The 23995-nt window shown below is 51.9% G+C and overlaps 12 protein-coding genes across 12 annotated transcripts; 9 read left to right on the top strand and 3 right to left on the bottom strand.

The window, feature by feature from the left end:
• Positions 1–628: 628 nt before the first annotated feature.
• On the top strand, positions 629–1557 carry CTAM01_10074 (kelch repeat protein; the record flags this gene model as incomplete). The annotated part of the gene is made up of 2 exons (XM_060526090.1): positions 629–789; positions 867–1557. 2 exons carry the CDS (start codon positions 629–631, stop codon positions 1555–1557), a joined length of 852 nt encoding a protein of 283 aa, XP_060379225.1.
• Positions 1558–1653: 96 nt separating this feature from the next.
• Positions 1654–2782, bottom strand: CTAM01_10073 (acetyltransferase; the record flags this gene model as incomplete). The annotated part of the gene is made up of 3 exons (XM_060526089.1): positions 1654–2295; positions 2359–2628; positions 2750–2782. 3 exons carry the CDS (start codon positions 2780–2782, stop codon positions 1654–1656), a joined length of 945 nt encoding a protein of 314 aa, XP_060379224.1.
• Positions 2783–3196: 414 nt separating this feature from the next.
• Positions 3197–3745, top strand: CTAM01_10072 (uncharacterized protein; the record flags this gene model as incomplete). Its single annotated transcript, XM_060526088.1, has 1 exon — positions 3197–3745. One exon carries the CDS (start codon positions 3197–3199, stop codon positions 3743–3745), a length of 549 nt encoding a protein of 182 aa, XP_060379223.1.
• Positions 3746–4675: 930 nt separating this feature from the next.
• Positions 4676–5605, top strand: CTAM01_10071 (uncharacterized protein; the record flags this gene model as incomplete). Its single annotated transcript, XM_060526087.1, has 1 exon — positions 4676–5605. The coding sequence occupies one exon, from the start codon at positions 4676–4678 to the stop codon at positions 5603–5605; it is 930 nt and encodes a 309-aa protein (XP_060379222.1).
• A 45-nt stretch (positions 5606–5650) lies between these two features.
• On the top strand, positions 5651–6055 carry CTAM01_10070 (uncharacterized protein; the record flags this gene model as incomplete). The annotated part of the gene is made up of 1 exon (XM_060526086.1): positions 5651–6055. One exon carries the CDS (start codon positions 5651–5653, stop codon positions 6053–6055), a length of 405 nt encoding a protein of 134 aa, XP_060379221.1.
• Positions 6056–6623: 568 nt separating this feature from the next.
• Positions 6624–9038, top strand: CTAM01_10069 (uncharacterized protein; the record flags this gene model as incomplete). The annotated part of the gene is made up of 1 exon (XM_060526085.1): positions 6624–9038. The coding sequence occupies one exon, from the start codon at positions 6624–6626 to the stop codon at positions 9036–9038; it is 2415 nt and encodes an 804-aa protein (XP_060379220.1).
• A 594-nt stretch (positions 9039–9632) lies between these two features.
• On the top strand, positions 9633–11501 carry CTAM01_10068 (uncharacterized protein; the record flags this gene model as incomplete). Its single annotated transcript, XM_060526084.1, has 1 exon — positions 9633–11501. The coding sequence occupies one exon, from the start codon at positions 9633–9635 to the stop codon at positions 11499–11501; it is 1869 nt and encodes a 622-aa protein (XP_060379219.1).
• Positions 11502–11689: 188 nt separating this feature from the next.
• Positions 11690–12780, bottom strand: CTAM01_10067 (uncharacterized protein; the record flags this gene model as incomplete). The annotated part of the gene is made up of 3 exons (XM_060526083.1): positions 11690–11898; positions 12017–12466; positions 12534–12780. 3 exons carry the CDS (start codon positions 12778–12780, stop codon positions 11690–11692), a joined length of 906 nt encoding a protein of 301 aa, XP_060379218.1.
• A 2015-nt stretch (positions 12781–14795) lies between these two features.
• On the bottom strand, positions 14796–14945 carry CTAM01_10066 (uncharacterized protein; the record flags this gene model as incomplete). Its single annotated transcript, XM_060526082.1, has 1 exon — positions 14796–14945. One exon carries the CDS (start codon positions 14943–14945, stop codon positions 14796–14798), a length of 150 nt encoding a protein of 49 aa, XP_060379217.1.
• Positions 14946–18702: 3757 nt separating this feature from the next.
• Positions 18703–18957, top strand: CTAM01_10065 (uncharacterized protein; the record flags this gene model as incomplete). Its single annotated transcript, XM_060526081.1, has 1 exon — positions 18703–18957. The coding sequence occupies one exon, from the start codon at positions 18703–18705 to the stop codon at positions 18955–18957; it is 255 nt and encodes an 84-aa protein (XP_060379216.1).
• Positions 18958–19439: 482 nt separating this feature from the next.
• Positions 19440–21259, top strand: CTAM01_10064 (uncharacterized protein; the record flags this gene model as incomplete). The annotated part of the gene is made up of 3 exons (XM_060526080.1): positions 19440–19734; positions 20021–20057; positions 20827–21259. The coding sequence occupies 3 exons, from the start codon at positions 19440–19442 to the stop codon at positions 21257–21259; spliced, it is 765 nt and encodes a 254-aa protein (XP_060379215.1).
• A 364-nt stretch (positions 21260–21623) lies between these two features.
• On the top strand, positions 21624–21887 carry CTAM01_10063 (uncharacterized protein; the record flags this gene model as incomplete). The annotated part of the gene is made up of 1 exon (XM_060526079.1): positions 21624–21887. One exon carries the CDS (start codon positions 21624–21626, stop codon positions 21885–21887), a length of 264 nt encoding a protein of 87 aa, XP_060379214.1.
• Between the last annotated feature and the right edge of the window lie 2108 nt (positions 21888–23995).

The raw sequence follows: 23995 nt of genomic DNA, 5'->3' as shown, positions 1-23995 counted from the left end.
TTTTTTATATTTGCAAATGAAATCTCGTGTCCGTGACCTCTTTGAGGAATAATCTACTCATGGACAAATCTGCTAGCTGAAGAGGGCTTGGTTTTGTGTAAGGCGGAAATTCTATGCTGGAGAACACTGGGTTTGAGGTGTGTATAAGTCTGAAAGCTGTCTTTTGATCCGATTTCGGCGTTAAGAAATCGAACGGAGCCTCTCCTCCTCCGTGTTGCACATGGCAGAGTACAGTCTCCCAGACAAGGTGTGTGTCTGAGGCCGTTGACATGACTAAGCGGAGGGAAATATGCCAAACCAGCTCCGATGACATAAGTCACGGAGGGCAAAGTGATTCCGGTTTGAGCACATTACATCCCTGCCTGCCGAGCCATCATGCGTCCGACATCTTCAGTGACACGTTGTAAGTGATCCGGGAATATGGCAATACTTTACGTCGTTGGTCAGATGGCGTGGTGGAGCGCTCGGTTTGGAACCGGTCTTGGGTGAAGCTCCTTATCAGATCGAGACATGACGGATCTGAAGACAAGGGCATCCAGCTATAAGTACGGCTGCTGTCTGTGAATACACTTCATTCACTCCCCAAACCAGACCAGTAAATCCACTCAAGTCTTCAATAGTCGCGGAAATGGCCAAACTCTCTGCTGCTTGGGTTCGACTTGCTTCGAACGACCGTCTCAGGCGTTCATCGCAAGCAGTTTCGGTAATCGGGACTCAAGTGTTCGTCTTCGGCGGTGAACTCCTCCCACGAGAGCCCGTAGACAACCAACTCGATGTTGCCGAACTTCAGTCCGGGAAAGGCATTGTCTCATACTCACCCATTCATACCCCAAACTTGCACCACTAACAGACCTTCTTCACCACAGACTATACACCTCATCCCAATCTCTCTGGGATCAACTCACGCCGACCGACGCAACGGCATCACACCCAGCCGGACGCAGCTACCACTGCACTGCCTCAGACGGTAACAAGACCATCTACATCCACGCAGGCTGCCCAGAGAAAGGCCGCCTCGCCGATCTGTGGTCCTTCAATATCGAGTCGAAGACGTGGAAGGAGCTCGCTGCAGCACCTCCTCCAGCGCGCGGCGGCGCGTCCATCGCTTTCTCTGGAGACAAGTTATATCGCACCAATGGCTTCGATGGCACTTCCGAGCAAGGCGGTTCTCTTGATGTCTACGACCCCGCTTCCGCGGCTTGGTCTACGATCACGTACAAGCCAGATGGTGTCAAAGGCCCCGAGGCGCGAAGTGTATCAGCGCTCGTCGCGGTTGAGGTGGGCGGTAAGCCGCATCTTGTGACGCTGTTCGGCGAGCGCGATCCTAGTTCGTTGGGTCACGCTGGTGCTGGCAAGATGCTCTCGGACGTGTGGGCTTTCGACATTGCGGCCGGGACGTGGGATAAGGTCTTCTTCGAGGGGGATGCGCCGCCGCCAAGAGGTTGGTTTGATGCGGATGTGGTGGTAGATGGGAGCAAGCAGGCTGTGGTTGTTCATGGAGGTCTTGCTGAAGATAACTCGAGGTTGGGAGACATCTGGAGACTCGACTTTGTCTAGACTGTCACATCTTGATGGCCAGAGATCGTTGTTGCTAGTGTTGGTATTTCTGAATTGAACTTGATGTAAGGAAAAGGATTTGGGCGAAGTAAAAAGCTACTCGACGTCCTTCACCATCCAGATTGATCCCTTCTCGTCGGTAGGATACACCCGGAACCCCAGCTTCTCGTAGAACGGCACGACCTTGTCGTTCTCACCACCGACGCCAATATGCACGCCCTTACCATAGAGCCTGTTCCCACTGGAGCCACCGTTGCGCTGATCGGCCTCTTTCAGACTCTCAACGAACTTGTCAATCAGCTTTCTTCCCCAGCCTTTGCCCTGCCATGGCTCCAGCAGGTCGATGTGCATCGTAGCCTTCCAGTTGCCCCAGAGCTCCTTTCGCTCATCGTCAAGCACCAGCCATGTCGGGTTGAATGCTTGCTGGAGGAGAGCCTCCTCATTCACCTCCCCCGTGTCTGGGAAGTTCCATGGCGCTTTCGTCTCGAGGCTCTTAGGCTTTCTTCCGTCCAGCTCCTTGGACGTCTCAAGGACTTCCTTGATGTACCGCGGGTACGCGCTCGCAAAGTCGTTCACGTTGGGGCAGCCAATGCAGTAGCCGACGCAGTTTCCCTCGCCATCGTCAAGTATGTGACAAGTCTCAGGGGATAGATGAGTATACTGATGTGTCCATAGGTAAGGTGCGGTCCTGGTCGCTGCTTCGGAACGCTCGAGGGACGGTGGGAGCGTGGCGCGGCACTGGGTTCATTGTCAGTCGCTGCGGAACAAAGATAGGCCAAGATAAGGAGAATTGAGACGCACGATACGACCCGTCGCATCAAAGTCAGATGCCTTGTAGGGACGGATGAAAGCTATGGTCGATGAGGTGAGCTGGAATGAGAGCCGTTGAGTTGAAAGTGAGAGGTTGCCGCTGACAGTGTAGTGGTACCGGGGCCTGAATGGCCGGATGGCGGGGTAGCAGGGTAAATCGCTCCGGACCAGACTGGGGAGGATTGACCTGCTGCTGGAGTGACATTCACGAGGCATCTCAAGCCCGGCGATAGCAGCAAAACTCAAGAGATATAGCACCGTCTGTGTAAATGAGTGATACATAGCAGTGAGACTGAAAACCATCACCACAAATGATATGAGAGCATGAGAATGACGTCGGTCGGGGATCCTGTTCACCGGATGCCGTTCATTGAGCCTGGACAGGCATCTCGGCGCCGAAACGATCACCCCGCATTTCCGGTGTTTAATGGGGCTGACCAGATTTATCAAGCCTCATATTCCGTGATCCCAAACAGGCCTCTTACACATTTGATTGTATACGCGTTCTTGTAGTCGTCAATAGAATTATTGTTTCCAGATTGGTGATGGGGTCTACTTCAGGGTCTAAGTAGGAGACAAAGCCAGGCTTCGAAGTCACGGCCAAGGTTGTTCTTTCACAGATCGTTTGAATTGTGTGCAGTACTCTTAGCCCTTGTTCGAATTGAGCCATGTAATCGACATGTCATGTATCTCCTTGTCTGTCCTGGAGCTGCCTTCTACAGTTCTTTAGTCTGAGACCAACTACTCCAGCTTGTCTACGACTACATAAGGCCGAGTGCCCGGTTGTCTAAGCCTTAAACCTCATAGTCCTCCAAGCATCCCATCCAACATGTCGCAATCAACGCCAACTCTCCAAAGCTGCTTCAAGAACTCAAGAGGGTCGTTCTATCGAGTCGAAAAGAAGCGCGTTCGTTTCAATAGCCAAGACCAAGTGCGCACCTTCCAGCGTCGCTCCGATGAACTAACAACTCCGCCCAGAACTCCCACCGCATCCAAGACCGGCTCAGGCTTCGAAGACGATGACTACATTATCGACCTGCACCTCGAGCAAGCTAGAATCCACAAGCGTATATCTAGACAGAAGGCTATCATGGATAGAGACTTTCTCCGCAGGTTACTCACCCCCGGTACTGAGCTATGCCAGTTGCTCCGGCAGACGCTTTACCAGCGAAGGAAGAAGATGAATGCTTACTTGTACAGGCAGAAGAACCGACGCTCCCAGAAGCGTCAAGGTAGAGTACGAGGTAGATGCCGTATCAAGAAGCTTCACTGGGAGTTTGCGCAGAGGGTCAAGAACCGTCTTCAGCGAGGTGGTCGGTACATTGTTTCACTGCTTCAGCGTGGCTGGAACCTCAACACCAGATATCGGGCTATGTAATGTAGACATTGTGATTTGGAATGATCTGGTTTGGGTCTGATTTCTCCCCTAAACTTCGTAGTTCAGAACAAAATTGAGTATCGAATGCTCCGTTAAAGTATAGCAGCCCCATCAGGTGAGAGCTAATCACGAAACCTGACATAAATCGAAGCTGCCTACGCCTTGCTGGTCTTGTGCTTGATATCATTTTGATATTGTAATGCTGTAGTACTAGGCAGCACCAACATGACAAGTTCCAAGGAGCGTTCTGTACAACCATAGCATTCCTTTGCGTCCAACACGGTCCACCTTAAAGTAGTGAAGTGAAGGTAAAGAGTTGTGAGCTCTCGTGATGCCAAGAAACCAGAGACTGCCATCATCAAATATCGACTGTATCTGGTCGAATAGGAGGAACTTCTTCCAGAATTCAAATGAATCCAATTCTTGAGGGAATCTGTTTCGGCACGAGGTCACAGTTCGTTCCTTCCTGCCTTCGGGGAAAGACGAGCTTGGGGAAGAAGATATGGAAGTAAAATTTGGGAGGTACCTTCCACTTCTTGCTCCTTCCACACAAGATTTATTTTCGACTTCCTTCCCGTCGATTCTATTCTCTTCCTCCCCTTCCCTTCCCTACTTCTTCCTGACCCATTACAAAAGAGATCTTTTCTTTTCACCATCACCATCTTGTTTTGACCCTTCGTCAAACACCACAGAGCAGGACCCTCGCGCATCGCCGACAGAGGATTGTCCCGCAGCAGCAAGATAAATCCAAGCATCATCCACCGCCCTCCTGTTGCCTACCCCTCAGCTAAGGTAGGGAGAGGTAGAAAACTCCCACTCTACTTAGAGAATATTGAAAACTGACGAGTTCATAGTATCAAGCCAGCCGTCGACCTTGTTCTTTCAAATCCTCCCGGCCGTGCAATCATCGCACTGTGTCACTCGTCCATCATGGCATCGATATCGAGCCTTCCTCCCGAGATGCTGGGTGAAATTGCCGCATGCTTCCAAGATGACACCCCACTGAGTGTGAAGAAGGACTGGAAAGCCGACCAGAAGACGCTCGCGATTCTTTCTAGGGTTTCTAAGTCATTCCAATATGCAACGCAACCTCTTCTCTATCGCAAGATCTATCTCGCCGTCCGGGACCCAGCCGGCCTCGACATCTTGTCGTTGATCAAGGTTCTCTATCATCGCAAGGACCTCCGCTCCAAGGTGAATAAAGTTCAGTTACACTTTGAAAAAGCTTTGTCTTGCCATCTGGAGCGAACTATGGACGATGTCCAGAAACTCGATCATCTGGCTCGCGAAATTGGTCAGACAAGCCTCAGCCGCGCACTACAGGGCAACACAAATTGTCCATGGTCATACAACAATGTATTATCTTCGCTGCTTTTCCATCAGCTTCGAGGTGTATCTCAAGTCATGATCACTGGGCTGTGTGGCCCGAACTGGAACGAAGACTTTGGAGTTTTCAACCACTTTGACGATGCTTGGTCGGTCTTGCCATATCTCTTGATACCCCCCTCAGAGACACCGGAGGCTTTGCTTCTGAACTTGACCTTTCTTCGTTTGGACGCTCACGTAATTACAACCATCAATCTCTCAGACTTTCACTTGCTCACTCGTCTTGCACCCAACCTTAAGGAGTTTGAAGGCTGCGGCTTTGTAAGCGTCCCGGTCCAGGCTTTCAACACTTTCAAAAGGCTCAAGCGTTTGTCTCTTTCGGAAGCACCTTTTGTGGACAGCGACTTCCCAAACCAGGGAGAATTTCTCCAAATTCCGCCTGGTCTTCATTCATTCTATTACAGTACGCGTTTCTCCTGGTTCCCGGATGAGCAGAACATTTCTCCGATGAGGGTCCGACGGGCGCTGGCGTAACATTCAGATATTCTGATTGACATTCACGTCCAATGCCACATCGAAATGGCGGAGCACGAGTGGTTCGATACCTTTATAATGTTTCAAAGACTCGAGCATCTTTCGGTGGATCCAGCGGACTTTGATTTGAATTATCAGAACGACTTGGACGGCCCAAATGCGTTCATCACCACATTACCTCGATCACTTCGAAGCCTAACCTTCCTGGCCCAGCACCACTCGGACTTCACGGACATCGAATGGCTTGCCGACGCCGTTCACGAAGGGGACTTTGAAAACCTCGAAAGCTTCACCATTCATGTTCCATACAGAGACAGAGACTTCTTTCACAAGGCTATGAGCGAAATCTGGTGTGGGATCGATAAGCCAGAGTCTGGGGAGGACGAAGCTTCCTTCTGTGTCAAAGTGATTTCTAAGACTGATTCGAGGGAATTTTGGTGTTACTGGTGATGGAACTCACTGTTTCAGTCTGCCAGCTTGGTACATGATCGAAGTTGCCTCGCCCTGCCCTTTACCCGGGACAGAAAGGGGGGAGGGGATAAGAACCACATTAGCAGAGAATACTTTGGTTACTTTCGGGGCTCTAGGCTTTATAGAACGAAAATAAATCAATTCTCAATTGCATAGCTATAGCTGTGAAGTAATTAACTTGAGAGGACGTGTGTCAGAAGATTTTGTTGAAAGCTAGCATCCATACCCCTGGAATGTGGACACATCTCTACACAGGTAAATTTTCTTAAGTAAGTAGATAGGTGCATGAGCTCATTACTGCAATATAACAACATGGGTTACATTGCAGCTATACCAGCCACTATGTCAAAATATCAATACGGGTTGCACTGCATGTATGTCGGTGGCTGAGCCATGCCAGCATAAGCAAGTGTGGTAGGGTCAGGCTGAGAGAGTGTCTGTCGTGCGATGTTCCCAAGCATGATTAAATGGCACTTCTGCCCCAACTTTCTGCCTCGAGTTTTTACTCGGGACTGCACTCCGCTCGGTTACTCATTCATCTTGCAATATGAATGGAAGACCAAGTACTTCACCCTGCACAGACGATGTGTCCGAAGTTAGCAGTGTCAATTCGTTGTCAATCCGTACATCCATTACATGCGTGCAAGAACGGTCATCTCGCGAGCATGAGGAGCCACGGGCGCCAACGTTATTCGACAAGCACCAAGCTACCAAGGTAACTTTGGACTACGACATACCGAATTGGAAAGTTCTCCCTGCGACGTCATTGATCAACGAGGCTGGCTCCCTGCTAAGTCAAGCGAGCCCACCGCAAGAGCCCAGCCGACGGCGAGCGATCGGCACTTTCGGACTCTACATCCTCGGCATTGGCACTGTCTTCATCATCGGAGCTGTTGGCTTCATGAGCTTTTTCTGGAAATTTTCAATACAGGCCAAAGAAGTCGTTGTGCAAAACACATTATGGGGTCAAATCGTTTTCGCCGACTGGGCGTCTAGATCAATCACTCTGACGGCCGCTGCGCTGCGTGTTTGTCTGGCGCTCCAGATGAGCTTGTTCACCGCAATGATCGCCTCGCTCATGATAGAACGGACAGGGATATCTTTCAGCGCGGCTCCCTTCGTCTCTATGCTGAGAGCTATGCCTGCATCGCCGTACAGTTTGATCAGTTGGACACCTTTCGACATGCCCTGGGGCATTGGGACCGTTTACACCATGGCTATCACAACTTCAGTTCTCCTGACAGCAGCATCTCAGTTGGCCTCGACCGCCTTGCTGTCTGATTTCGCAGTGGTAAATGTGACTGCACCGCAAAAAGCCGTCAACATGCTGTACGGAAACAGTAGCGTCATAAACCCAACAGTGATGCAGGGCTCCAGCATCTGGAAGTCAAAGCCTTGGGTCTATCCAAGGTTTGCGGAACTACAAAGGCAGCCTACCGAGGCCCAGCAGTCCGAATTTTTCGAAGATACAGGGACTATCCTACGGGCATTCATTCCCTTTGCGAATGAGCCAAGCCGTAGTCGCCTGCGAAATTATGAAGGGCCCGCCGCTGTTGTAGACTTCAGAGTGGTCTGCGTCAGACCTGTCATCCGGAACGTCACATTTTCTGCGGTTGCCTTTGACTTCTCAAACGATACACGGCTAGAGACCTACAGCGAGTTCAATGTCCTCGGGCAGTTTGACATACAAGGAGACTACGACCAGCTGCCGATCAACCGAGGCCAAAACCAGATAGATGAGCCAAAGTGGCCTTTCAACTGTGCGGTTCCCGCTGAAGATATTCATGGTTACTCCAAAGGCGAACCCCTCGCTTCACAAATTGACAACTTTTCGATCTGTTCAGTGGGTCGGGGAGAAAATAGGACATGGCCGGATGGGAAGAATTACACCATGCCATTTCTTCCCTCACCCTTTTCAGCACTGAACACTACCTACACCTCTATATTCCTTGTATTCAACGGCACTGGGACAATGCCTCAGTGGCATCAGGGTCTCCGGGTTCATGGCAACTTGAACAGCAGCACTAGCCGCTGGGAAGCCTCTGCCGACAAATGGATATCGACCTCGGACGGGATGTGGAATAGTGTTGACATACCATGGGAAGGACATGCCAAGAGAGTAGGTGTCTCGGTCACCGCATGCTTCGCAAACTTGCAGGGCCATGTGCAAAATGTTAGCATGTCCAGTAAGGTTGATGGCCACGAACCGATCCTAGCTTGGGACAGCCCGAATACCCAGTACACCACGAATGTCATTCGGGACCAGTATTCCAGCATCTGCAAAGAACCTCCCGGCGGAGACCCTAGCCCGGAACTACTCGAACTTATTCCGAAGAAAAGTTGGAAGAGTGAGGATCACAGACTGTCACTCGACGTAGTCACCTCTCAACTTCCTTTCATGACACGCAGCCTGCACGACCCCTTAATCGACCCATCGCCCTGTGGGATGCTACGGACGGGTGGATATTCCTCCCGTGCCGTTCATTACGCACATTCTGCGCTCTTTCAAGACGTGCTCAGGACGAGCTTGAGCGTACCAGAGGCACTACAGGCTATCCTCACAGTCACTCAGCAAATGTCTTACTACGATACCTTGCCTTACTTCCGGAATGCTTGGCCAGCGACGTACGCCATGACAGAGGAAAAACTGATTCCCGTCCGGTGGGTTGGGTTTGGTATCGTCGTTGCTATCATCGTGTTACACCTAGGCCTCGTTGCAGCTGCCTCTATTCTGTTTCTCAAGTTGACTACCTGCAGCAGCTTGGGAAATGTGTGGATGTCACTAAGCCAGATTGTGTCATTGGAGACGGAAGGTCTGATTCAGGAAGCTACATCGAAAGATGACAATGCAGTTGAGAAGATGATTTGGGAAGCAATATCCAAAGGTGATTCGGGGTTGAGGCAGAGGGTTAAGATAATGAAGAACGGGCTGAACGGCCGGAATGAGTTGAGCTCCTTCTAAATTAGAGATGGCAATGGTAGTGTTGCAGATGGCAGAATCAGCAGAGCCTCAAAATAACGTGGGTAAGATACCCTCAATCCAGGTCGCCTTTCTGCCCTCTGACATGCAATTCAGACTTTACCTATTTGTCCGCAGTGCACGCATGATTCCTCATCCCTCTGGTCGGCCTCAATAAGTCTCCAAACAGTGGCTGACAGTAAGCCGGTCTTGGCGCACGCAGCGCTCGGTAGCTGGATTCAGATGCCACCCTCGGCGCGGGTACCTAGTTATGCTTGTTCTCACTCCAGGGCAAGGACTGTCCAATTAAGGGCTGGCTCTATTCTGGCGGCTGCATAAGATGGGCTAGACCTTCAGCCCAACGTTGATCCCACCCGGGCGGGTCGTCGAAGGATCGTCAGGCTACAAAATTAGAGGCTGACATGCAGTAGATTCACAGACCTTGGAAGCAAGGGTGTGTCTGCTCCGTGTCCGTGTCCGTGTAGGAACATGTGGCGGAAAAGCTATCTCTTAAAATCTCTGTTCATCTCCTGCTCGCGTGCTCACGTTTCTCAAGGTTCAGGAAATTCGGGTAGGAATACGGTCGTTTCTTTTGCCATGGCTTCGAAAATTGAGTACAGCTCCCTCCAACGGGATGTGTCCGATGAGGACCGGGCCTCTGCCGAAAAGAACATGCCGCAGAGTGGGTCTTTGCCGTCGGACGGACAGCTACACTATGGCGGGACCACGGCCGAACGCATGTTTAGGTTCCAAGACTTCAAGTTCCTCAAGATTTACATCTCTTGCATCTTGGTATACCTTCTTGCTGCGGTGGCGGCGGTTGTCTGGTCGTATCAGGGACCCGCGGTCGACAGAGACTACTACATGCAACGCGTCTTTCGCACGCCAGACTCCTTGAAGGTCGATCAGCTTTACTCTGGTATCGCCCTCTCAGCACTACTTGCCCCGGCGGGCATGTTGGTCCAATGGATCATGCACGACTTCCGACACCTTCGACTCTTCGCTCTCACGGCGCAGCGGCCGGTTCTCTTGGCGGACTTGGACAAGATAGGAGACGACTCGAGTGCTTGGACGCTGCGGATACTGGGGAAATACTCGTGGTGGTACGCCGTCATGCAGGCCGCGCTCATCGTCATTCGCACCTCGATCGTTCCCGTCGGCACTCTTATGCTCACGACTGGAGCTTATTACGAAAACATCACCGGAGTTGACGTCGTCGGAATGCCCATTCTTCCCTCAAACGACTCCTCCGTTACGAGATTGGCCAACGCGATGGGTTGGGACGGGCAGGGAGCCTTCAAGCAGACTCTTGATGACAACGACAACTTCCTTTCGCGAACCGTCTACACCTTTGTTGGGAACATCGTCAGCCAAAGTGCCCTCGTCGACGTCTTCTCGGGCGTCATTGGCCCCATTCCGACGCACAATCTAACCTTCAACGTTAACACGACCTACCACGGCCTTATTCTGTATCACTGGGACGCCAACTGCGAAGCAGCGACCGAAATACCATTCACCACCTCCGTCAACGGCGTCAACGCTTCATACACCTTTACCCTTCCCGATTCCACCAACCAGACGATCGATCTCACCCCCCGAAAACAGGAATCACAGAGCCTGCGTCTCTGGAACAGCGCAGCCAACAACTCCATCAACAATGTTCCTATCGGTGGCACCACATACTTCATATCCGCAGGCCCCTCCTCATCCCTCAAAGCCGAGACTCGCACCAATGATAGCAGCCTTACACAGACCGCCGAGGGTCACTGGATCTCCCGCACCAAGTGCACTCCCGAATTCTCATGGGAAGTCGGCGCCTGCACGTTCAACGGCACCTTGATGACGGATTGCGTGGGCAACCCAGGATCGAACACCACAGCCATCGATAAGGCGGCATTAAACGTACTGAAGGACTACATGACTGCCATTCCCTGGTGGATCTTCCGCGAGCAGCTCCAAATCGTTGACAAAACGATCGATACTCTCTACGCGATCCCCACATCAGCAGACTGGGGCCACTTCTTCGGCAACATTGCACAGTCCATCGCCGCCATCTCGACGGCAGGGTACTTTGGCACCGCCAGAGTGCCTGCAGTGGCGAGGGTCAAGGAGGATGTGTACATCATGCGGACAGTGGTGCTGTGGATCGTGCTGGCGATGCTGAGCGTCGTCTTCCTTGTCAGTTGTCTGGATATATGGAGGAGCAAGTCGCGCGGTCTGCCGTTCAGAGCAGCGACGTTCTTGGCTATTGCGAATGCCGTTAGAGGACCGTGGTGGGACCAGGAATTGCATGGAAGCTGTGCTGCTGATGAGGTGACGATGCAGAAGAGGAGTTCGGCGTCGGTCATGTTTGGGGTCGATGCGAATAATCCGTATCACTTGGGGTTGCTGCCGGCGGTGCTGCCAATTCAGCGGGATAGACCGTACTTTGGCATTGGGAGGCGCAAGGGACCGGAAAGATCATAGGCCACTTGGAAATTACATCTAATGATTCACCCTGATGTGAGGCATCGATGTTGATGCATGTTCTGGTTCATGTCTAGTGATCTCATCCCACTTCATCTACACGCCTAACTCCAGTCATCACCTCTTATCCCTTCCAGCCTTTGTACTCCTCTAAAAACATCATCTACAGCCCTCTCGTTTTATCAAAATCACTTGCGAACTTCCCCCAGAGGAATGCTCATCCCGTGACGCCCGCTGTATTTGGAAACCTCGGCCGGCTTCCAGCCACCACGCTGCAAGAGACTCTCGTCCTCAAGACGGAATACCTCGACCTTGAGTGGGCGACAGCACTTGATCATCTCCTCCTCGCTGTCCTCGCCGAAGCCCCAAAGCGAGAGATCGCCACCAGGGCAGGTGCCTACGATATCAGTCAGTCATGTGCTCACAGCTGTTTAACAGCTTTCACCAATCCAGGCTGTTGGATCCAATGTAGTCGCAGCGCAAACACGCTCACAAGGAAAAGGGGTAACACCTACTCAAAGCCATCAAAAGATCCTGCTCAGCCAAAAACTCAAGGTGATCACCAGGTTGCGCAGGGCAGGGGTTCATAAAGTACCGCCCCTGCTCATCCAAGCCAGTTACTTGGAAAATGTTAATCACGTCATGGACATCCTGCTCGTTCAGCCCGTACGGCAGCACCGCGCGCGTCAAGTTGGAATGACACTGGAAGTTGTAGTTGCCACCGCTGAGAACGGTGTTGATGTACGGATCGCAGCGCGTGCCGAGGAGATCGTGCACACGCCCGCCGTGCTCATCCTCGCCGTACCAGTCCAGAGAGTCCTTGATGATGGTGGCTAGCGGGCGCATGTAAGGCAAGTTGGACCAGAGGCGATCGCCCGTCGAAACATGGCTGGCGTGGAGCTGCTTGGTGCGACTCGCCCAGAAGCGTTCGCGGGGGTTGTGGGCGTTCCAAATGTTCAAGTCACCTGTGGTCGGAATGAGCACCCCTCATTCTGAGAAGAGGAGTCTTTATCTTTCATCTTCGCGACGTACCGACTTGAGGACCCTCCGGTGTGCTGATCCTCACAATTGAACCGGCGGGTGCTTTCCATGCTCTCCCTGACCGAATTGGCAGCGTGAACTCCTCAATTAACACTCTCTTTGCCTGCTGTGCGGATCCGTACAGCTCCTTGTCGACTGTGAGCACCGAGCCGGCGGTCGGGAGATAAGCCGGAACGGGCTTCGGGATCGGCTTCCGATCTTTGAGACGCTGCGCGGGATCCATGTCGGCGGCTGACATTTTGTCACTTCTGTTGGCGATTCGGTCGAGTGAAGGAGAGGGGGGAACTTGGCAGAGTAACGCTTTGAGTAAAGAAGGAACGCGAATAGCTTGTACACTATGAACGGAAGACGACTGAAGTTCTTATATCATGGTGCTTATGGCATCCCGATACCATCAACCGGGAGAACCCCGCTACTTTGGCACTTTGGATACACAAAGTTCCTTACGTAAAGCCTACTTTTGGAGGTGGTTACGGCAAGAGACTCCGACAGTAAGATGACGGCCGATGCCGGTCCTTTACTCGTGCTGTCTCCACTCCTCCAACGCCGGCAACTCTCTGCGAAGTGCGCTTGTTATCAAAAATGCGTATCAAACAAGCTACATATGTCTTGTGGACGCAATTCCGGCGCCAATACAGCTATAATCACTCGCTGATTGTGCAACTTGTGCTCTTCAGCATCATTATACCAATAGCTGCAATGCGCTCAGCTGTAGACGCGTCGCGAATCGCCCTCATTCGGGAGCTGATCGATGAGATCCAAAAACAAAAGGTGTCACTCAGTTGTGTGAGCTACGCATTGCCTCGTGGCGGAATCGAACCGCCGATCTTCTCATGTCACTAATACTAGTGAGACGCTATACCACTTAGCCAACAAGGCTTGACTGCTGGGATGAAGAGTGCTGCTAAGGACCCTCAGGGTTGGGCTGGCTCGGTGGGCCACGACTGACGATGGAGTCTAGAACGGCGGCAGAGAGAGTCGGGCGATGCCTCTTCAGCGACTGATAGGCTTTTGGTCCACTCAAGTTACAGACAAACTTGAAGAAAGTTCCAAAAAGCTTATAGAACATGAATCCGGAGTCTCTCTTTAACAAATGAATTTGTGGCGGAGGACTCATAGTGCCGGACAGTCAGACTCCCGTGGAGGTCAAGAATCAGAGGATCAGATCCATCATTCATACTGATGGTAGATTGTTTTGAGAAATGAGGGCTCATGAGATTATTCCTACAACTTATAAGGCGGTCATCGAAACTTTGAAACCCCAAGCAAAGTCAGGGCAAAACACCTTCATACTAACATAACACTTATTATCTTCGGAATTTGAGTTAGTGAGATATGATTCTCAGATCTTTATACTATATTCGTAGATTAGATTATGAGAGGTCAAGGGGACCGTTGAAAGCCTCCTCCAGAAAAAGTTCTGTTCACATGATACGATGCCGTATGCAAATTAATTCAATCTCTGAATCTCATCTTTTCGCCGGTCTCTCTATTTTTGCTTGGAGATAGTCCGTGCCTTACAAAAGTGGTTATGAATCTTTAGAGCGTCTTGTGCGCTACTTTCTTGCTGTTATTTCACCTACGTAGATGCTGAAAGCGTAAGATATAAGAAACTATGGGTGAGTTAAAGTTTGGTTGGGAATTATAGGTTATTACATGTTATTGCTGTCAAGACACTTAGATGAACCATCATATTATCACGTGGTCGATGTATCGTATATGCCGTGGCCTCCTCGACCAAATACTGTGACGAAATTAGCTGAATAGATATGGGTAGCTGAAAGTTAAGATCATGGCTTCAAATTCACTGTTGGTAGGCAATAAACACCTTCAACATCCTGACCCTTACAATCCGCTGTAATGACTCAAAGTCTAAGGCCAAATTTAGAATATCAAACAACTCGGGATATTACTACCGAGATTTTTTGACCTTGTGCTATTCACTAGACAGATTTCGGGCGTAATATAAGAAAGCCTGCTTCGTTCATCCAGTCACATTATCCCTCTCGGAATTCCAGACCGCTCTTCTGCCTGCTTGTTCCGGGACATCGAATGGGTAGACAGGATCTTATCGACTGCATACGCCAACAACGCCTCCTGCTTCATCATCGAATCCGGAATGACTACTCCTGCTTGTCTGGGGTACTTATACGTCACCGTGTGACACCTAGGGATTCAAGTATCGGGCCATATGTCCTCGGTACCCGCGTTTATTTGGTGGTACTTTGTCAACAAGGTGTGTATCGAGTGGAATTAGCCGGTACAATGTCGTTCGATATCCGCTACACCCAAGAGATGAAAGGACAAAGGCTTTTCAGCGATATCACCCACCATCACGGCAACCTGGTCACTCACTACCAATGGTGTTCTAGAACGGCCCAAACAGCCTCTTGCCAACAGCATTTGTACCAGAGTGAAAAGACCATGTAATAAGTTCAGCAATGACTGTGGAGGTTCGTATCCAGGGTTAGATCCCGCCGACCTTCGAGTGGCCCAACCAGAAGCATCACAAGTCTGGAGGCCTCTACGAATCGGGGCATGCGATATGCGGAAACCAGTGGCTGCTGCAGAAAGTCTCGTGAATTGCAGACCAGTCAGCAGCGTCGAGACGCAGCAGGCGCATGTGTATCTCTAGAAGCGTTGGCTGGATCCGCGTCATTGAGTCAACATCCCAGCACCGGAATAATTACCCTTGAATAGCTAATCGCACTCTAAAATACGCATTTCTTCGTTGATGTCCGTATCCGTCACATCTCATTCCCAGATCAATCCATCCTTTGGGCGAGGTATTCGACGAAGAGCTTCTTCTTTCGGGCCGACTCGATAGTAACCAAAAAGCCACGTCTCTCGGAAACTTTTCTTGCGAGCGAAAGGAGATATCCCAGACTTCCTTCTTGGCTTTTTTGTTTCGTGGTCTGTTCGCACAACACGCCCAGCGGCGCCAAATCTGCTTGCCGCGGGCAGCAATTTCAATCAGCCTCGGAGGTGCCGTATTAGTGGCCTTCCAGAAAGAGATTGGACCTTTGGGCTTCATTGTGCGATGAACTGTTTTCCGTATCCGTAGTTGTTTTTTGCGCCCGACGCCCAGGGACCCTCAAGCAAGGGTCACCATGTCTTCATACACGAGCCTGCACGGCAAGTCCAGCCAAGGCGCAGCACCATAAATGTTAGTCACGCTAGGCATCCAACGTCGCAACCGCAGCTAAGGACATTTGTTGCAACTAAGGATATGAAGGAACATGTGGAAAGTGGAAAAAAAGATGTGTCAACGGGTAACAAGACAAGACACGCGTCGTGGATGACTTGTGACTGTTCATACCTCGTGGGTTTTGCGTACGATCTGTGTTGCGCGTCAGAGTGTTTCTGCCAGGGCAGAGGATCACCAGTAGCGTGACGCGGAACGGACGAGCGTAAAATATTCGCAGGTCTTGGTGTTTAGTAATGCCTCAACTCCTGGAAGCCTTCTGCGGGACCCGGGTTCCTCCTCGGTTGATCACGTATTCTGGTAAGGCAGAGGATCGACCGGGTTGCACGGGGGCTGGAGACAGCAACGGCAACGGGCCAACGGCCAAACCGCGAGATCCTCGGAGGCGGAGTCAGTGTGACAGTGTGCCAAGCGGGAAGGGGTGTGGTGGTGTTGTCGGCGGCCTAGGACTGCGCAAGCTGCAATGCCACAATGTGGACGGCTGCGCAACAGCGAAGAGAAAACGAGAAAACATCCTTTGAAGATGCGCAGGAACGTGCAAAGGAACGTCTCGTCGGGTTCGCGTGGGGGTGGGACGGTTCTTGTTCGCGTTGCGCTGCTTGGACAGTTGGTTTAGCATGAGCGAGGGCACGTAAGCCCGTGTGGACTCGTCAATGGGAAATCAAAACCGCGGGTTTCGAGACAAAGAGGACCCTGAAAGGAGGTGTCACATTGACGCGGACAAGTTTATCTTCCCGTCTGGCAAACACATGCCAAAATAGCTGTCGCGTACATAGTGACTTAAGCTCAGGCACTCTGCCAAGGTACCTTACTCTTGCCTGTAGGGTAGCATTCACAAGAATCCCATCTCAAGGATTTTGTAGGAACTTTTTCCTTTCTCACACTGCCATGTGCGTTACCGTTACGCGTCCAGTCAGTCTGTCTCGATCCGGCACAGACACCTGAACCTGAGGGCCGGGCCAGCTGGGTCTCCATCGAAGTTATCCTGATCCATAACTATGGTGACGGAACAGAGCTCCGGCAGTTGTGCACATCACATCACGCAACGTTTGTGGGAAATACACTCAATTTGACGGGCGAGGTTGGAGTGCAATAAGCTTCGGCTCGCTTGCTTAGCTTGCAGTGGCCAGGTTCCATCGCGAGAATCCGTCTGTCACCCATATGGAACTCGAACAGGCCTCCTCCATATCATCAAGTACGGAGTTCCCAAAGTTCAGAGTACCTTTGACCTGGATACATGAGCAGTTATACCAGCTACCTACCTAGGGACGCACGGGGAAAGGGTCCGGAGCTGGGTCCGGGTCGGCGAGGCGAGAAAAGAGGCGAGCAAATCGTCAAAGGATCCCAGGGCCAGCTACCCCCGGCCGCCGCCGTCGTGCCACCACCTACACTCAACTTGAAACCGAAAATCTCCTATTCTGAGCTATCGTGGATCGTGGAACCCCTCGCTACTCTCTCTTCTCTCTGTCAAGCTCACCTCCTGATCTGTGCCTCAATCTCCTCTTCCTCCTTCGTGCCACCTGTTCGAAACTGCAATTCAAGCGACCAGGCTCAAGGGCCACACGGTACACCAACGGGATGCGCGTGATGCACGATGCACGATGTCGACATTGCGACACCAAGAGCCCAGTCCCCTCGGCGGCGGCGTCTAGCTCGCTTACAAGGTTACATTGATCGTGATTGAACCCAGGACCCCCCATTCAGCCGCCGCGGATTATGCGCGCTCTATATGCTTTCCTGCGCGCGCAGCAGCAACAGGCCAGCTCCAGGCTGTGCTGTAGATGGTGATGCGACTTGCACGAGTCGGTTTGTCCTATGTTGGCATTGTCGGCTTCGCGTTTTCGGCGAAGGCCTAGACCGTTCTCAATTCCTCCCCCCCCCCCCCCCTTCCTGCGGTGGAACTGTCAAAAGTCAAGTTGTACAACACTGCACAAAGGGGGCATCCAGGAATAGAGTGACAAGAAGGCAGCCGCACTAACGTTGATAGCCGTGAGATAGCTTCCCCGGTGCCGCCTTGCAAATAACGGCTCTCCAGTTTCGAGACAAGTGATGAGCAAGACGACACGTGTGATCAGGCCAGAAGCCGTTGATCTGAAGTTCGGGAGACCTTTCCATTCGGGCAACGATTTCCCACTTCGGGCCGGAGCATGCCCACAGTTTGCTCCTGTCCGTAGATTGGTTTGCCGCCTCGCCAAAACGCTTCCATGGCCGCTTGGTAAAAATCGCTCACTGGAGAAATGGAGAATGGAGAAGGACGGACTGCACTGATCTGCGCTGTGCCCAACCCGTGGCCCGCGTGGCTATATGTACAGTCCCCTTGATCTTATGACCGCAGCTTCAACGGCGTCGGCGAGTTCAGCCTCTCTTGGTCTCGTCAGATGTCAGTCCCAGATAGAAGGGAGGGATGCCGAAACAGAACGGAAATACATTATAAGCCTGGCTGATAGTAGGGTGCTGATATTACAGGTCGGCCTTGGGGAGGAGCAGAGAGCAGCCATGAAGGAAGCATCGAAATTAGAGTGTAGCTTCGCATATGGGCATCAACGCATGTAATGTACATGAGCATTTGAGAACGGGAATGGCCTTCTTTCAGGAATAGGCGGTTTTTCTGCGAATGGAGTCGCGCAGATCCACTCGAGAATGAGCTTATACGAGGGGTTGGAACGGCGCGCGAGTGGCCTCTTTGATTATGGCTTGCTGCCAGTCTGCGCTGCTGCAGTAATAAGTCACCGGTTAGTAAAGTGAAGGGCAATGATCGCCGGGACATCTCGTATTAGCGACGAGGCATTTCGATCGAGTGTGTCCAATCGGAGGCGCTGAGTTGAAATGACAGTCTGCAGGATTTTTTCCTTCCGGTGCCATTTCTCCCTCATAATCTCATGTGTAGATAGATGCCTTACTGTGGACATGTGAAGGATGCTGGCTTCGAAAGACCACATCAGCAGTACCGAGATAATGTGTTTCTTGGTCAACAACCGTTCCGACTTCCCGAAGCTGCAAAACAATTGGAACATATTCATGGCCAAGGCGAATACCTTCAAAACGCATCCCGCGGCCGACAGTGCCAAAAGGGCTGAATGGAAGACAAAGGGAGCCGAAATAGAGGCAACTTGGGGGCCGTTTCTGCCCAAGGTTCCAGACGGCATGCTCAAGGGCCAACTCAAAATGACGGGAAATGCAGCCTTGGAGGGGCCGCAAAAGTTCGGCTAACTGGTTAAACGAGCCCCTCAAACTTGAGTCAAAATACCCAATATCCAGACTTGTATACCACATTGTGTGCATCTTTCAAACATATTGTTCAACATTGAACCATATAATCACCGCCATGTATCCGTACACTCGCGCAAAAAGAGAGGTCATCAAAAGATTTGATTGCTGGTGGTGAAGTGAATTCGTACGAGAATAGAGTGGCTCGTGTTTCTGAAACACTGTCAATTTGTTCTAGAATCCTATTAATAGTGGCGGCATCCTTGAGGCCCTGGACAGCCCTGGCTGACGGGAAATGGATGGGCAAAGCAAAAATGCGCTCTCCACGCTGGGAGGAAGAGAAGCATAGTTTACGGATACACCATAGTAGAGCAGAAGGGGTCTCAATGGATCAGAAGGTCAGAGCCAAAACCAGAGAAAGAAAGCTCTCAAACACTTTGGAGAGCAAAGAAAGGAGAGCCTGGCCCAAACCCCAGTGCCCCTGGATGATGCCGCGATGGCACTCGTCCTTCCAGACAGTGGACGCAACGGACTTCAGCGAACAGGTCCCCCGCGGGTCCTCCTCAACTAAGGTAACCTTAGTCATTGTGCGCAACCTCTGGGCGCAAGTTCTTGAATTCCGTGGCATCTACCTGTGCCTGGGTGCTGGCTGGAGTACTACCCAGGTCTGGGCACTGCGCAGAGACTGGGGGGCAGAGAGAAGGGGAACGACATACAAATTCTGGAACCTGGAACCGCCCTGGAGCCGTTCTGGCGCATTGGTCAGTGTCTGGTACACTGGTGCGCGCCCCTCTCCGTGTATCCGTACCTTTTATGGCGCTGGGTCTCTTTGTTCCTTGCCCATTCTTACTCCACAGCCCCGGCAAGCGAAAGGACTGGACACACACTGGCCAAAGGTAGAGCTGCTGCTGCTGTAGCAGAGAGAGAGAGCGAGAGAGGCAGCTGGCAGCAGAGTAAAGGCGAGTAAAAGCGGCACCACAGTTTGGGCGAGCCCACAGTCAAGGGACGTGAGATATCCACAGCCCTCGGTCCAGCCATGCGCCCCTCCCTAAATCTCTCTTCCCAGGCCATGAGGAGCCGTGGGAGACGGACAAGGCAGAGTTGTAGAAAGCCATGGAGTAATATGTACATTACCACAGAACCTTGCAGCTCAAGGTACCTGTGTCCTTGTAGATATCCGCAGTACCTTTTACCCAGTACACATGTGTGATGAGGAAGGGCGACGAGGGTCTCGATGGGCAATGGGCGATGGGATGGGATGCTGCTGCTGTGTAACTACAGTACCAGGCGACCATGGCAAGGCCATGTTATTTGTTCGCTGCCCCCTTCCAGACCCCTTCCCCCTCCCGTGGATGCCGTGAGGCGTGAGATGATAAAGACCCTTTCAAGTCCCCCTCCACAACCACTGCTTTTTTGCTCTCTTTTTCTGCCCTCGATAACCCTTTGCTGTGCATCTGCTTGTCTGGAACATTCCTGTTGACTGCGTTGCTTCCTCTCCTTATCCCATCCAATCTTGACTCTCCTCTTTGCAGTTTCGTCACCACCGCTACCACCACAATCACCACCGCTACAACCAAATCCAGAAACCCCTCCACATCCTCTAGACGGTTCCCTCGGTATTTACACTTCCAGACAAAGAAACTTCCGTCATTCCGTCTCCAGTGTCGACGCCATAGATTTTTAAGGGGACTTTGCCTGCTAGCCAGAGCAGACCGGAAAGGATTCTTTGGAAGATTGATTACACATCTCGGCCAGCAGAAACGGGAAACAATCTACTTTTACTATTAGTAACCCGGTGTCGACGAACCTCCCCGAAAGTAAACGACGACAACATCAGCAACAGTCACGACAAACATCTTCTCTCGCCAACAGCTCGAAGAAGAAGAACAACAACTACAGCAACAGCAACTGGACAACACCCGATTCGACGACAATAACATCGTCGATCAACAGCAACACCGGTCTCCCCCAAATAACCCCCAAAACCTTCACCACGGCTTCTCCAGCGATCGCCACCATGGGTTCCCCGAGTGGACCCCTCCGACCCCGAGCGTCGTCAAATTTCATGGGCATCCGCGCATCTGGGTTCCCGCCGTCCATGACGCCGCAAGAAAAGCACCTCTTCTCAACCCACGTCAACACGGCCACGACACGCCTCTCGAGCACAATGGCCGCCAGCGAGACGGGCGAGGGCTACGTGTTTGTCGTCTACTTCCACAAGACCACCGCCGCCGACGCTCTCGCCCTGCTCCAGGCCGCAGACATCCGAGTCAGGGGCCACGAGATCCAATTTTCCTGGCACTGAGAGAAACTTGGAAATCGGGCACTCGTTTACTTTCTTTCTCCCCTTCTACCTCATTTGAGTAATGAGCTTTCCCAGTGCCTCGTTGTGCCTTGATTTTTGAGGCCCGGGCTCCCGGCTGGACTGGACTGGACTTGACTGGACTCTTCTTTTTGTGTGGACCGTGGGTTTATGGGACGGAACTTATGGGCTCATTCTCGACTCAAGCTCTGTCCTGTCACTATGACCCCCCGATCCGTTTCTCGACTTCACACACATTTGAGGTCCTGCGTCCTGCCGCCTGCCGGGATTTGACAGCTTTCTGAACCGGTTCGAGAGGGATCATCCCGTGTGTTCTCTCTGCTTCTGGTTCTCTCCATTTTACTCTATGTCTTTTCAATATTCACATATCCCCCCTCCCTCCAGGCTCCAGACATCTCAAAGAGCAAGACTGTCTTCTCAGAAACTAGACTCCTTGTCTGCTCCAACAACCCCCCTACCCTACCTCTACCCTCCCTTCCATCCTCCAATTCCCGCCCGACCGCCCCGGGACGAATCCTTCAGCGATCCATCCTCCACCCTACCTCGACCAGTCACCACCCCTCTCCCCTTGCCACTCTTCTCAGAGATCTGCAAGTCTGGGCCATCCTAGACCACCCCATCCCATCCAACTTTCCAGGGCAATCATCCATCTCACCCACACACTGGCTCCTCCACCCATCTCACCTTATCTCCATCGAGCGATCAATCACTCAATCACGCCAAAAAAGCATCGTGCTTCTCACGTTTCTGCTTGGCTTACTGGCTCTCAACCCCCCTTATCCCGTATATCCGCGCATCCACTACCCACCACGCAAGCAAGCAAGAGGGGGGGGGGGGGGATGCGTTCGGTTCGTCAATGGCCGCAGATGAGCCGCAGATGAATCAAGCCCGTCCAAGTCGTTCGCTCCGCCCGCCCGCACCGCACCGCCTTACTTCTCTATCCCCCGCCCGGGTGGGCCGGCCGGCAACGCTGACGGTCAGGTCGTCGCAGGTGGGAATGAGCAACCCCCGAGAAGGGTACGCCGCAAGGGCAGCGGGACGGGAATTTCGGGAATCATGGGAACGAGAGAGAAGAGTCCCTGAGAAAGACAGCAATACAATCGAGATGAGGTGACGCGGATAAAGGGACGCGTTACGCGGCCATCCGCTTCGTTACCACTCCAGCTGCAACCCTCCTCCCCCCCTTCGAACGCCAGGCTCGCCGGGCCCATCATCCCACTACTGTTTTTTTTTTTTCATCTTCCCACACTTGGCATCTTGATCGATGATCGAACGGAGCCCCGTTACCAGGCCCGTTGTCAATCTCTGGGTTCCTGATGAAGGGTTGCATTCGAATTCGGCAATCGGCCCCAGTGGGATCCCACGGAGAAAAAGAGTACAAACCACCTAAGATGAGACGGCGCCAACGCAATCAAGGACGGATTATCCGCGATTTCATTTTCAAGGGGCTACCGATTGGAGAACATTTGGGCCGGGGTATCAAACGGTGTGTGGAAGTTGGATCGAAAAATCCACATTGGCATGCAAAGGTTAGTCCAATTGCAACAGTCACAAATACAACACTACACAACCTTTTATTTCCTTCTCTTTTTTTTGCTTTTCCTTTACTCATCATATTACGGAATTGCTGCAACTCTTCTTCGGTCTCGCAAGGAATACTCCCCAAGCGGAGAATATCCGACCGCGCAGGCAGGCAACACAGCCAAAAAAGAGACTCTGGCCTTGCATGGCAACATCGGCTGACAGGAGTTCCAGACCAAGTTCGATTTTGATTACCGGCCCGACGTGGGGGAGCATGATGAGGGGACCGGGGAGGGCCTACACCATGAGACCCTGAACGGAGCAAAGGGAACGGGCCTGACTGCACTGCACCACCGTTGCGTTAGCGCCTAGAAGAGGTCAAGGAACAACCCCCGAGCCAGGCCAAGAGGCAGAGGAAACCAAAGGAGGAAACCCAAGAGGTGGCTTGGTCTTGGTTTGTGGTTTGAGCTATTGTCTGGTGCAGCGTACACTGCCATCCATCATCACCAAAGACAACACCAACCACTCGACGCAACCCAAACCCCAGAGTTTCCGACGTGGTTGGCATTCACACTCAGCGAGGCTTTGCTTCGGGTGACGGCACCTCTTCAGTGTGTTCTTGTGCAATGTAATCCCAACCATATTGCACCATTCGGATCTGGCCTCACTCATCCCTCTTCACACCGCGGGCTCCGTGGAAAGACAATAGAGGAAACAGAGATCCGTACTCGCAATGCAGTGCTGCCTTCATTTTTCTCACCTTCGGAACTGGATCCGGAATCAGTCAAGTTACCTGTAGACTACTCGTCCGTATTGGTCGTATTTGGAAGCTGGAAGCTGGAGGTGGAGGAGAAAGACCGGTCACCGGCCGCACCCAAGTGCTGGTTGCAGCCGAAAAGTGACCAGTCACAAGATAACTGTTTGTCACTTGGAGCTTGGCCTTGTGTCATTAGATCATGTATCCATCCATACAATGCTTAGCAATGAGCAAACAAATATCAAATGTCAAATGTCAAAAATATGCACAGTCACCCCGGACCAATATTGCGCAGTTCGTCTCGCGGTTCCACGGCTCAGATGGCCCCGGGCAAAGACATTGCTGCTTCCAGCCAATTGTATAGATTGGATCAGAAACATGCATATGGTCGGGAGCTCACACCGGAGCAATTCCACCTACGCTGTTTGTGATTATCATTG

Source organism: Colletotrichum tamarilloi, assembly GCF_030869305.1.
Source record: "Colletotrichum tamarilloi strain Tom-12 chromosome Unknown Scaffold_44.1, whole genome shotgun sequence".
Taxonomy (NCBI): Eukaryota; Fungi; Ascomycota; class Sordariomycetes; order Glomerellales; family Glomerellaceae; genus Colletotrichum; species Colletotrichum tamarilloi.
Note: the sequence above shows the minus strand (reverse complement) of the source record. Positions and strands in the feature narration are given on the sequence as shown.